General features: G+C 43.2%; 2 protein-coding genes across 2 annotated transcripts in view; both read left to right on the top strand.

Annotated features, from left to right (window-relative positions):
- Positions 1-8173, top strand: part of Ltv1 (LTV1 ribosome biogenesis factor) — a 12307-nt gene extending 4134 nt beyond the window's left edge. Inside the window, exons 4-11 of the mRNA XM_005360998.2 lie at positions 1376-1463; positions 3916-4054; positions 4354-4606; positions 5655-5782; positions 6513-6652; positions 7094-7146; positions 7495-7695; positions 7788-8173. Of these exons, the coding sequence (XP_005361055.1) occupies positions 1376-1463; positions 3916-4054; positions 4354-4606; positions 5655-5782; positions 6513-6652; positions 7094-7146; positions 7495-7695; positions 7788-7895 (1110 nt within the window). The 3' untranslated portion in view covers positions 7896-8173. The remainder of the gene's footprint in view (positions 1-1375; positions 1464-3915; positions 4055-4353; positions 4607-5654; positions 5783-6512; positions 6653-7093; positions 7147-7494; positions 7696-7787) is intronic.
- A 558-nt stretch (positions 8174-8731) lies between these two features.
- Positions 8732-13907, top strand: part of Zc2hc1b (zinc finger C2HC-type containing 1B) — a 66241-nt gene continuing 61065 nt past the window's right edge. Inside the window, exon 1 of the mRNA XM_013351411.2 lies at positions 8732-8819. Coding sequence (XP_013206865.1) covers positions 8792-8819 — 28 coding nt within the window. The 5' untranslated portion in view covers positions 8732-8791. The remainder of the gene's footprint in view (positions 8820-13907) is intronic.

Here is a 13907-nt window from a genome sequence, read left to right on the forward strand (position 1 = left end):
GGTTTCTCTGTGGCTTTGGAGCCTGTCCTGGAACTAGCTCTGTAGACCAGGCTGGTCTCGAACTCACAGAGATCCACCTGCCTCTGCCTCCCAAAGTGCTGGGATTAAAGGCGTGCGCCACCACCGCCCGGCAACAATAAAATTTAAAAAGAAGGTTGAATTAGGATGTTGCCCAAAGGAAGGGAGTGACAAGAGTCAAGAGGGATGTAGGAACAGAGAGGTGTTTTGTGACCTCCTCTGTAGACCAGGCTGGTCTCGAACTCACAGAGATCCACCTGCCTCTGCCTCCCAAAATGCTGGGATTAAAGGCGTGCGCCACCACCGCCCGGCAACAATAAAATTTAAAAAGAAGGTTGAATTAGGATGTTGCCCAAAGGAAGGGAGTGGAATGGTGCACAAGAGTCAAGAGGGATGTAGGAACAGAGAGGTGTTTTGTGACCTCCTTTGGAGTTGAGACAACTGGTTGCAAGAGAGGCTGTGCCTTTGCTGGACCTTGGGGTGCTATCTCTAGTGTAGAAAAAAGATGCATTTGTTTTGAGACTCCAGGCAGGCAGAGTTGTAATGTGTGGATCAAACCCTGGATGCATTGACATCATTTTCTGAGCTTGTGTTTCTCTGTGAAATGTTGATGCTCACAGTTGGGAGAACTAGTGGGGCAGTATAGAAGGGTGGTGTGGAGTATCATCACCTGCTAGGGTGGTGATGAGTGTTGAGAACATGTGCTGCTTCACGGGTTAGAGAACCAGAGATGCAGTAACTAGAGCCTCCTGAGACTGCTAACAAGTCAGGACAGACTGATTTCCAGCAGTGGTCTGGAGCCAAAGTCCAAACCAGGTCCTTGGCAGACTCAGTTGCTTCTTGGGACTCGATTGTGTTGTCACTCATCTCACTCTTCTAAGCTCGCCAGTAGTCTGTCTTCAGAGTTCTCTGACCTGTGGGTGCCCCACTCCAGTCTGCCCTCTTCTCCACATCTCAGTCACCCCTTTATGTGAGGGCAAGCCGACCACTGAACTCATGTTCAAGACCAAGGGAAGATATATGGTTGTGGCCTTCTTGCTGACAGCAGACACTGTGTGAGAGACCTAGCCCACTGACCTTCAGAGCAGATCACTCTCAGCCTGTTACTCCTTAGTCACCACATGAATGACCGGATCCATTCATGAGGACCGAAGGCTGATCTACTGTTAAGGTTCAACCGTAATGTTTCAGAGTAATGAGCAAGTTGCATTGTTTCTTAGGGAATAAACCACAGAAACCTTGGTCACAGCCCAAGACTGAGTGGCTATGAATTTGGGAAGGATGCTTTTCAGCCCAGTACAGTGGCTGAGCAGTATTTTCTCAGGAAGCCTCACAGCTGTGTAATTTCTTTTTTAAGAGCACTGGAATTAAGTTGCCTTCATCAGTGTTTGCATCTGAGTTTGAGGAAGATGTCGGATTGTTAAACAAAGCAGCTCCAGTTTCAGGTGAGTTTAACTTTTCTAAAAACATTTATTTTGTTATTGGAAAACTTCATACATGAGTACCATATTTACATAGCTCCCCCCACCCTGCACACTTTCCCCTGCACCCCCCATTCCACTCTCTAAGCTCATGACTGCTTTAATTCTGTGTGCAACTATAGCCTGCTGAGTCCATTTTGTCATGTGTGTGTTTAGGAGTGACTGTTTGGGATTGGGTAACCTATTGAAGGTTGTCCCTGGAGAAGACCAGTTCTCTTCTCTTGGTAGCTAGGGAAGGGGGGTCTCATGAATTTCCTCTATCCACCTATCTGCATTGGAATGTTGACTGGTGTTCTCTTTGTCTTGTTGAGGTCTTGTTTGGGTGGCAATATGGCTAAGATTCCCTGTGTGCAACTCCTATCGTATAGAAGACACTTGTCTTGGAGCAGACATCTTAGACCTGTGGCTCTTAAAGTTGTTTCACTCCCTTTCTTTGATGTTTCTTGAGCCTTGGGTGAGGGATTGCGTGGCCAATCTACCAGTTGGGTCCGGCCACCCCACAGTTACTTGTCTCCATTTTGACCATTTGTGGCTTTCTGTTGGTCTCTCGTCTACTGCAATGAGGCTTCATTGATGAGGGGTGGGAGCTGCATGTATCTGTGGATATAAGAATGGGTGTTTACAGTGCAGTTGGGAATTACACTGGTTGAGGAACGTGGCAGCAGTAGGTTCTCCTAGGGTCTGTGACCTCAGCAGTCACAGGTAGTTGGCTGGGCTTACAGTACCAGACATGAGCTGTCTGTCTCCTTTAAAAGTGGGTCTTAAGTCTAATTGGGTGGCTATTGGTTACCCCCAAAATACAAGTACCACTACTGCATCATTGGTTATAGCTTGCTGTGCTGGTCATTGTGCTTATGGTTCATGGTGGCTCAGCCACTAAAGGCCGAGGCTTACAGCCAAAAGGAAAGAATTTAACTTCTTTAAGTTTTCATTTGAGTAAATTTGTGTTTTGCAAAAAAGAAACAAAGGTATAGGATTTTTCCATCCACAGTAAAGAGTTTATAAACAATCAAGATTAATGTAGAATTTGGATAATAGAACATGAAGAGGGATTATGGCCAGCAGCATTTTGTATGATGCAACAAGTTCTTATGTCTTTATAGATACCATTTGAAAAAAAGTGTGGGAACCTTGTAAGGGAGGTTTAATGTTCATGTGCTCTCTTATGAAGATGACAAGGATGATCATTATTCCTTAAATTTTTGAACAGTACCATATGAGTATTTGGAAGAAATCTATTGGAAGATTCACCCAAAATAAATTGAAGAAGTAACTTTTAAAGAAAACTTGCAGTACCACTGCTATAGTAGGCCAAAACAAAGGTCCACAGAGATAGTATTTAGTATTTTTTCCTAAGTTAACCAGTACTTGCCTTAGGACATTCTTTCACTGACTTAATCTTTCAAAGTGGTTGTTGTATAATAATAGTCTTAAGTTAAACCAAAATAAAACACAACCTGAGAGAATTTCTGTCTGTAGAAAAGATACTAAATGGGTTATTACCTTTGGGGCATAGAAGAGTAAATGCAAGGAGCACCATCGGGAAGCTTGGCAAAGCTTTCAAGAGAATAGCAAAGTTTATTTGTTGGTTTTGTGGTTGTTTGTTCAGAAGGGTCCTGTGAACAGTGTCATTTGCTTTCTTAAGTAGAAGGCAGGTGGAAGGAGGGAGGGGAGAAGGCTGGGCAGAAAAGATATGCCAGGCCAGACAGGAAACTGACTCTACAAAGCCGAGCGAATGTAAACACCAGGAAGTGTATACAGTTAGCATACCAGGGGGGCGTGAAAGGATGAATAAAAAAATGCAACTGGAGAACAGGGAGGGGCAGCATAGCAAGCCCCATTAGCAAAGTAGACCTTGTCAAAGATAGGTTCATGTTATCAAGTAAAATTATATAGCTGAAGAAACCAGCTGGGATTTATTAAAATTTTGTGGTTCAAATTTATGAAAGTATAAAAGTCACCAAATACTTGTTTTTTTTTTTAATAAATGAATTTGAAACCTGGATTTATTCTGCAGGTGAAAATTTAGGAGTTTTGCTAAAGAATTTAATAAAAAAGATTGGTAATGGAAATGCTCTTACTAGTGGATATTGAAGAATGGATGTTTTCATTCTGTCTACCTAAACGTACTTAAAGTTTTTTAGTCTTAGTCTTTCATCTGAAGTGTATAAATAGATCAGATAGTATAAAATAAATATGTACCATGCTTTCTTAGTGCCCCCAGGGGGGGGGGGCGGATTGGGGTGGTAGTGGAGGAGTGCAAGGGACCTGAGGTTCCTGTTTTGTTTACTTTGCAGCAGTGGCCTATTGTAGTCCAGGCTGGGGTCAGACTCACAGAGAAGCTGAGGTAGACCTTGAACTCCTGAATGCTAGGGGGTACAGATAGGGGTTTTGCTCAGTTTTCTTTTCCTTTTAGGACCTCGCCTGGATTTGGATCCTGACATTGTTGCTGCTCTTGATGATGATTTTGACTTTGATGATCCAGATAACCTCCTTGAAGATGACTTTATTCTTAAGGCAAATAAGCCGACAGGAGAAGAAGGAATGGATCTGCCGTATGTGTGGTGTTTTTGTAGTGGGAGGGTAACCATCGTCTAGTTTTGAGAACATGATCTAAGATATCTGTATTAGAGTGGGAAATAGTTAAATTTGAGACAAACTATCAGTAAGTGGAGCTAAAACCCAAATTCCTGATGACTGGTTGCTTTCCTACTGTGCCAGATGAGTCTAATACCATCTCAAGGGCTGCTTCCTCTGAGCCCTTCAGAAGGAGCTTCTGGGTTTGTGTGAGGTTGCTGTGCTCTGATGGTTTTCCAGTTGTTTGGACGGGTGATTTATGGCCTGTTGACTATAGGGAATCCGAGAGTGCAGATGACCATGAATGGGAAGACATGGACGATGAGGAAGGGAGCGGAGATGACTGTAGCTCTTCAGGCCTGCCATCAGATGGAGGAGACAGATCTACCCCCGGGTCACCTCGAGAAGCCATCAGAAACCACCTGTTTTGGGAAGAGGAAACCAAAAGCCGTTTCACTGAGTATTCTATGACCTCCTCAGTCATGAGGAGAAATGAGCAGCTGACTCTGCATGACGAGAGGTTTGAGAAGGTGCGTGCCCTGGGAAATGTCACTGAGTTCTGTCTTCCCCTGCAAAAAGAGAGATTGGAACCAGAGTAAACCTTTCAGGATTAGAAACTGCCTGTTGCATTAAGATTGATCAGAGCCGCACTCTGGTCAGGATTTTGGAAAGAGCTGTGTAGGTCCCAAGGGTTGACTGATAGAACATCTGACATCTCAGTCTGAGATTTGAAGTTCTGATTTTGCATCTCACCATATTCTGCAAACTTTTGCTGTTTTGCTAAGAGTTGGCTGGCTTAACATCAACAAAATTCAATTATTTTAGTTCTTCAGATATAACTAACACTAAAAACAAAAAAGTAGAGTGTGATGTATACCAGATTTGACTCCTGGGACAGGCCAACTCCTGGTTTACAGTACTATGGACCACCTACACAGAGTCTCTTCGCCCATTCTATCCCATGCTCTTTCCCTTCTGACGCCATCTTTAATGTGCTGATCTGTGTATATTATCCACAAGTTTGTGTCAGGTTAGGATAGGATTTCTCCATGGACAAAGAGTCTCAAGTGTACATCCAAGCCCTAAAGTAGTTGTGTCTGGCATGTAGTAGAACTTGAAGCTTTTTACTTAGTAGTCAGCAAGTGAAGAAATGCTTTCAGTACATGGAATACACAGTTTTGCTACAATACCACAGAAGTGTTTCCCTCTTGCCTGTCAAGAGAAATCCACTGTTAAGTAACAACATCTTTGCTCATCAGATAGAGCACAACAGTGCTCACAGCATCTGAGAGAGAATGGAGTTTACACAGCAGATTCCCTCACAGCGTCTGCATCACTGAGAGAGCAATTTTCGCTGGTGTTCTAAAACAAAGATCTATGCATAGCATTTTATTGTCCAATCTGAGTAAAAAGCTTTTTATTATTTTATTTTTCTCTCTGCTGACACAGTAATGATAGTTGTAAGCTTTTAGTACTGTTGAAATACTGTGTAGGAGTAAGGTTAATAGAAATACATAAAGAGTTAATTTAATTCATGGTATATTTTTCATGACATCTTTTTTGTTGTTTGTATTCAAGTTTTATGAACAATATGATGATGATGAAATTGGAGCTCTGGATAACGCAGAACTGGAAGGTTCCATTCAAGTGGACAGCAATCGGCTGCAGGAAGTTTTGAATGACTACTTTAAGGAGAAGGCGGAGAAGTATGGCAGCTCTTCCTTTAATTACAATCTTTTCCTACCTTCAGATGACTGATGGGGGAGTCAAAGTCTATCACTGATTGACTTGATGGTGGTGCAGTAGCTAAGGTTAAGGCGGAAAATAAAGTACAAAGAAACATTGGAGTTGGGAAATAAAAGCTGCTTCTGGCCTCAGGCTGAAGAATCTTTATAACTTAGAAATGCCTGGTTTCTTGTTTCTGAAGTGATGGGTGTTCCGAAAAGTGAGTAGTTCTGGCTAATAGATAAGCTTGACCTCGGCTGATTAGCAGAGCTCACAAGTGAAGTATTTGCTCAGTCAGCATCTGTATCAAAGTGCCTCTTATCTCAGAGAAGCTGATGTATTAAAATCTGCTCACAGGTCTTGTTCCATGAAACACTGCAGCATGCAGTTCCCACAGCATGAAAGGGGCCATAGGCTTTAAGTGAATTCTGCGCATACTTTGGAGAGATAGATGAGCAGCTGGTGCTCATCTTAGGGAATCTGGCATCTTGTGTAATGTAGAACCTTCTGCAGATACAGCTAGATTTGATGTGCCTATCAGCAGAGCGAGTGTGCAAAGCCTCTGGAAGGGTAGAGTGGGAATGTTCCAGGAGCTTGGCAGGCACAGGAATAGGATTTAAAATGGCTCTTGTCTCTGGAGCTCTTTTAGTGACATGCAATTTAATGTTTTCTTTATCCTGTTTTCATTTTATAAAATGCACAAAAAAAAAGTTGTGTAAAATTGAATACTCTTGAGCCTTTTGAGGATCAAGATCTGCCAACGAATGAGCTCGATGAGTCGGAAAACGAAGAGATGATCACCGTGGTTGTTCAGGAAAAGAAAGAGACGTGGGATTGCGAGTCCATTTGCAGTAAGTATCTTATTGCCCACCAACTGCCAAAGGTATGAAAACCATTCAGTGTGAATGTGGGAAACAGATAGAATTTAGTAGAAGTTAAACTTTTAGGGAATTTGTGAAAATGCCTTAAAAAGAATATGACTGCTTTGGACTTCCCACAGGGCAGGGAACCCTGACTGCTCTTTGGACTGGAGAGGGAGAAGGGGGAGGGGGAGAGGGAGGAGGGAAATGGGAGGCGGGGAAAATGGAAATTTTTAATAATAAATAAATAAAATGAAAAAAAAGAATATGACTGTTCTGCTATTGAGTTGTAAATAATTTCAGAATGGTTTTCAGAGAGGCTGTAGTGTGATTTTGCACTATAAAATCACCGAGACTAGGAACGTAGTGTGAACTGGATGGTACTTTTGTTGAACTTACATTGTGCTTAGGTGTCACATGATCTTTCTCCAGGTTTATACTCCAATTTGTATAACCATCCACAGCTCATCAAATATGAACCAAAGGTAAGGCTGACATTGTTAGTGTACCATTTTCAGGGCTGGAATGGTAGCACAACAGTTGAGATCACTACCTGCTCCTTCAGAGGACCCAGCTAGGTTCATAGCACACACATCAGGTGGGAACTCCAGCTCCAAAGGATCTGATGCTTTTTCTGGCCCCTGGAGGCCCCCATACATATGGGCCACACTCAAACACATACACACTTGCAAATAAAGGTTGGTCTTCAGTGCCCTTTCTCACAGTAACCCTTTCTGGCTGCGTGGCTGGTAGGAGAGCACCAACAGTGCACCACCAGTGAGCAGTTGTGAGTAGGATGGGGAATAACTAGTGCTGCTTTCTCTCCGGCTCAGCCCAAACAGATCCACCTGTCTTCAAAAACGGGCATACCTCTCAATGTCTTACCTAAGAAGGGCCTGACGGCAAAGCAGCTAGAACGAATGCAGATGATCAACAGCAGTGACCTCCCCAAGGTGTCAACCCAGCCTCGGCCCAAAAATGAAAGCAAAGACGATAAAAGAGCCAGAAAGCAGGCCATAAAAGAGGAACGGAAGGTAACTACGCCCTCTGATGTGGGGCTTGCGAAGAGCTGCTGGGGGGAACAGGGTCCGTCTGTACCAATGTAACCTGGGATCCTCTTGTACAGGAACGAAGAACTGAAAAGAAAGCTAACAAACTAGCATTCAAACTGGAGAAGAGAAGGCAAGAGAAGGAGCTGCTGAACCTGAAGAACATTGAGGGTCTGAAGCTGTAGGTGAGGAAGAGTCAGTGAGTTGTCTTCCTCTCTCAGTGGTCTTCTCTGCTGCGTAATTAACCAGGGTCTTAAGGAGGTAAACATGACCCTGTCATTTTTATATGCAAATAGCTGAGAAAGGAATATTTGTATTTTTATACAAATGAGGTTCTCTTGTCAGCTACCTTGTAAATATGATGTTTTGAGTTTACTATTATAAGCTTATATTCCCTCTGAGATAAATGACTTCATGGAAGTGAAATGTTTGGATAAATTAAAGGAAATGTCTTTATAACGTGCACGGACTCGGTGTGCTCATTTGTTTGTATGGTTGTCAAAGTTGTCCTTTGCAGATGTTCTCAAATATTTCTTTGAAACCTCTCCACGCCTTCTCAGGAATTACATGGTTTAATTTGCCGTCTGTAGAGGAGGGGTCTGGTTAAGCTCAGTTTTGAAATGCTGAGTTTATTCTCAGTGGTGAGAAGACTGTTCCTGAGAAGATTCCACGGGTAAGAGCTGATTTTCCCGTGTCCACAAAACGACCCTTTCAAAAAGACTGTGACGATGTGCACCGCAGTTGTGGTTGGGATTTCCTGCCCTGGAACCAGCTGGCTCTTTCCCTCTGGGATTTAGGACCAGCATAGCTGGAGTGATCAGAAATACTTACTCCACTGTAACCTAGAAAGTTTGTCTTCCCAACATTGTTTAATGTTTGGAACCATCCACAGCTTATTAAAATACATACTCAGAAGTTTCCAGGGTTTGATGAGTTGTTCTTGTTTTGACATCTAGAGACTGATTCAAGGCTTAGGCAATGACTCCATCATAATGTTCATTATTTGGTAAACTGACTTCTCACTGACCTTTGCCCATTTGCCCCTGATCAGTGTGGACACTTGGTCAGAGTGGAGGACAAAATGGCTGAGGCACAGCCAGCTGTGGCGGGTGAGCTGCTCTTGACGGCTAGGTCTTTTAGAAGTCACGTCACCTGGTAGTTAATTAAGTCGTTTCCGAAGCTGATAGGTATCACCTTATTCTAAGTTTTATTAATTAAAATCTTAATTATTGTATTTCTTTTAGAGTTGTGAAAAACTTTACAATTCTATTCTGTTAACACCTAACCAAAAGTAAAAATAAAAGTGTGCACAATTTGTCATTGAGGAAGTGCAGCACACTGAGCGTGTGCTGAAATGCCAACCTGCAAAAGCAGAGGTAGTTGGTGTTTTATATGAATACTGGAAATAAAAATCCTAAGTGGATGGGCCTTTTCTCTTGTTGACCATTTCCAAAGAAGTGTCTCCAAACCTTGAAGAGTCGTGGGCACAGGATGTCACTGAGCCCTGCTGGTTCTATTCCAATTAATCTCTTGTAAACAAGGGAATGCAACTCAGCTGTAAGTCTTGAGAAGCTTGTTGCTGTGGGACCGATTAATTTAGCTTAAAGACTGTAATTCTGTTCTGGAGAAGACTTTAGGGGCGACCTGAATGAATTGCTAGAACTTGTTAGCAAATTTTTCCTACACACACCAGACCTAAAAGCCAACCGCCTCCCCGCCCATACACACACACATACACACAAACACATGCCGAAATATTCAGGTTTTAGTCTTCTGTAAACAGTGATGAAAACCGAGCACATGAGCTCAGTGCTGAACCACAGCAGTTGAGAGATAAGGGGGATTTTGCCTTCAAGAACTACTTGGTTGGAGACAGGAGGCACAGATAAGTGCCGATGCCATCACTGTTACAAGCACCACTTGTTACGAGGAGATAGGTACTCACTGTTCCCCTGAAGTCTTCGGATAAGCCTGCAAGGTTGCTCAGTTGTCACCTATGATTTTCATTAAGGAGCACGCCCTCCTCCCGGCACTTCCTCTTCCCAGCCTTGTGCTTCTCGGGATCCTTTCTGACTAGAGGAAAGTTGGAGGGCAGAACATTGTGCTTACCACTTTACCTGCTGGCCAAGCTAGTGCCTGGAATTCGGTGAATAGTGTTCGGTGGCATAGGTATGGATGGGTTCAGGGTAAGACACTTCATAAAAGAATGACTTAAATAGTGATAGGTTCGTTCATAAGGGTCAGCAAGGAGAAACAATCCCAAGTAGGCAGGGAGAATTATTTGTTGTTATTGTATGTATAGATGCACCCGCCACAGTGCACTTGGCAGTCAAAGGGCGGCTGTGTGGAGCTGGGTTTTTATGTGGGTTCCAGAATTGAACTCAGTCGATGGCCCTGCCTACTGAGTTTTAGTTTTGTTTAAGCATTGTCCCGAATTGGTTTCAAAGCTTTCTTGATAGGTACTTTGTTAGTATTAAAAGCCTGAGTGTCTTCATTGCTGGCGCCATTTGTGCATGCTGTCTTGATGCACTGTAGACAGATGTAGCATCTACAGCCTGCACTGTGACATCACATCACCTTGATGGAGAGCAGCCCCAACCCCTGACTGTGTTGTTTTTACGTGTTGACAATGGCTTGCTTTAACATGCCTGTTTGATCTAGTTAGAAAGCAGAAAATAAGGAGTCCAGTGCTTTGTAAGTTAGTTGTGAGTTTGTAAGTTAGTTATGGTAAAATATGTAATATGCAAACACATACTTGTGCAAATAAGAAACACAGAGCACGGGTGGTGGTTCCGCACTCCTTTAATCCCAGCACTTGGGAGGCAGAGGCAGGCATATCTCTGTGAGTTTGAGACCAGCCTGGTCTACAAGAGTTAGTTCCAGGACAGGCTCCAAAAACCACAGAGAAACCCTGTCTCGAAAAAAAAAAGAAAGAAAGAAACACAGAGCCAGGCAGTGGTGGCACACGCCAGTAATCCCAGCCCTTGGGAGGCAGAGGCAGGTGGATCTCAGTGAGTTCGAGGCTAGCCTGGTCTAAAAAGCAAGTTCCAGGACAGCCTGGTTGTTGTTTCCCTATTCGTTTATTAACTACCCAGTCAGTTACACTAAGCATTACCCCTTTTTCTTTAAACCACTTATATGATACCCCTTAACACAGCTTCCTTATCTTTGAGCCAACTAGGAGCACAAGTCTACCTCTGAAGGGAACATTTGCAACTCATAGTTGGTGTCTTAGCGGTAACCTAAAGAAACCCTAGGTCCTACTTCAGCTTCTAGAGTGTGTGCACCTGTGTGCATGTGTCAGCGAGCAAGGTGCTGAGTGAATCCTGGACGCCTACGGGCATGTGAGCAGTCATGCTCACAAGCTGCACGACTGGCTGGTGTTTCTGTGTCTGAGCTCCACAGGACCTACTCCATCTCAGTGACCGGAGTTCAACTCCCGGAACCCACATAAAGAACCAGCTCTACAAAGCCGTCCTTTGACTGCCACATGCACTGTGGCAGGTGCATCTACACATACAATAACAAAAACTAAAAAAAATTCTTGATGTCTATCATTCCTACAGCTCAAGAATCTAAAGCCTAATTTCCATCTCTGTCATTTTGACTTTGGAGGATATTTTGCAAATGGAGTCATGTAGAATTTGTAGTAATTTGGCTTTATTTCACTCAGCATTGAAATCCTTTTAGGTTGTTGCATGGCTCAATAGTTTTCCTTTTTTATTGCTGTGCGGTGCTCCAAGGTATGGGTACTCCACAGTTCATTTAGCCTTTTACCCATTGATGGGCATGTTGTTTGTTTCAAAGCGTTCTTTTAAGGTGGTAGCAATCAAATCTTCTGTTTGAATCAGTTCAGAGTGTGACAGTATAGACCTTCAACTTCATGTGTGGTCCAGCTGTTGAGACAGACAATCTCCTCATTTCTTATAGACAAGCTTCCAACTTGAATGTTTTTTGTAATGGAGTGGTCCATCCATAGCCACATTTTGAATTGGGTCATATCTATTATTTTAAAGTCTTTGAACTCATTAAAACACACTGATTTAAACTAAAGATGATTGGTCTTCTGGGGGTTTCCAGATCTTTCATAGATTAACGGGAACATCATAAACCTGTAGTTGAATTTTTGTCTTAATCTTTGGAGAGACAGAGACTTGGGTCCAAATCTCAGGGTTACCCCTTGCAGTTTTTGGACTGAGTGAAATCACTTAACTTTTTCTCAATAGAGAATAAAAAAAATAGCACCAGCCGGGTCTTACAAGTTTGCTATGAAGAGCCTATGAAATAACCTAGGAATGGAGAGACCCAAATAAAAATGACTATATGACTATAACATGAATAAGAACATTGCCTTCAGTAATGTTGGGGGAAAATGACAGTTTTAGAATCAATTATTTCTTTTAACAAGTCTATTGCGAGGGCGCAGGAAGGGGGGTAACTTTACTGAAAACATTGCTTTTAAGACCCAGTGTTGCAGACAGGACGGGGAGTATTTCCGTAGGCCGAGGTGGATGACCTGCGCAGAGAACACAATACCAATTAGCAGACCTGTGAAGAAACTGTTTCAATCAACAACGTCTGTGCAACCTGCCATCTGCTTCTTGTTAAGCAGACTCCCCTTTTTCACATGGCTCCCCTGTCGGTTTCCGTGGCCCTGCTCTCCGCTTCTCCTGGCTTATCACCATCATTTTCTTGGCCTTGAGGGGAAGTTTCCCTACGGATCCTCTCTCCACCGCTTTTTCCACGACTTCCTCCCTGGCAGTGTCCCGCTCTACCTCATTCCTCGGAACCTACATCTGCGTCCCTCACCCTGACCCCTCCCTCATTTCCATCCCGCTGGCTGCACAACTCGGTTGAACTCAGTATTTCCCAGACTGGGGTCATTTTTCTTCCTAAGATGGATTCTTTTTTTCAACTCGCTCTTTCTAGCCCCAGACCCGCTGTCTTCTCAGGCTTCCTGCCTGGTAACTTAGCACTGTGCCCAAGCAGTCATGATTATCACCTCCCCACCCTCACCCCTGAAACTAGTCCTGGTGGAGATGCTTCAGTACCTTTTCTCCTTCCTCTCCTGTTTACATCTCCACCCCAGTTTTTAAATTGACATACCCCTGTCTATCTTCAGGTGTGTAAGTTCTCCACAGTTCTCTGCGGGTTCCCTGAGTCTGTGGAGTAAAAGACATATTTCTATTACAGTATAAAACGCCTATGCTTAGACCTGAAACTTTAAAAAAAAAAATGAAAAAAAAACTTTGTCCTCAAATTCAAACAAAAAAAAAAGTACTAAAAAGTGAACTTTTCAGTCCACAATATTTTGCTTTTTAAAGCAACTAATCTTCTTAGAAATGTATCTTTCTTTTCTATTTTCTGCTGAACCTATTTGTGGGTTCCTTTCAGTATATTTAATAATTTCTTGCAAGATTTGTTAGTCCTGTGGTAGAAACACGAGTTTTGTTTGACATTTTCAAGCAGTACTGAATTATTGGCTTGGTTCTAAGTGCATGTGTGCACATGCACACACGCTTGCACATGCGTGTGGTAGAGAGGCCAAAGGTTGATGTCATGTGTCTTTCTTTTTTCTTTTTTTAAAATTTATTATTATTATTGTTTTTTCGAGACATGGTTTCTCTGTAGCTTTGGAGCCTGTCCTGGAACTAGCTCTTGTAGACCAGGCTGACCTTGAACTCACAGAAATTTGCCTGCCTCTGCCTCCCAAGTGCTGGGATCAAAGGTGTGCACCACCACCGCCAGCTTCATGTGTCTTTCTTAATTGTTCTCCATTTTATTTTTGAGATAGGGTCTCTCCCACGAACCTGAGTCTCTCTGATTGTCTAGACTGGCTAGTCAGTGAGACCCCAGGATCTGCCCATCTAACTCCCCTCCAGTGCTGGGGTTGAGTTGCAGATGGAGGCCACCATGCTAGCATTCATTTAGGTCCTGGAGATCCACAATCAGGCACTCACGCTTGCACGGCAAGGACCTTACAATAGGTAATGAGCCACCCCTCCACTTTCCTTTGTCTAGGGAAGGCAGGGACCAGTTTTCCTGGAGACATCAATGACAGTCTATCTTCAGCCTAAGCAGAATCCCAAAGATGTCACTATCAGATAATTTGTGACTTTTTGCTGATAGGTTACCTCTGTTCTTATGTCTGATGCACAGCTCTCAGCACCCCATTCCCCTACCAAAGCAAATGATTG

This window comes from Microtus ochrogaster, linkage group LG4 (genome assembly GCF_000317375.1).
Source record: "Microtus ochrogaster isolate Prairie Vole_2 linkage group LG4, MicOch1.0, whole genome shotgun sequence".
In the NCBI taxonomy this organism is placed as follows: Eukaryota; Metazoa; Chordata; class Mammalia; order Rodentia; family Cricetidae; genus Microtus; species Microtus ochrogaster.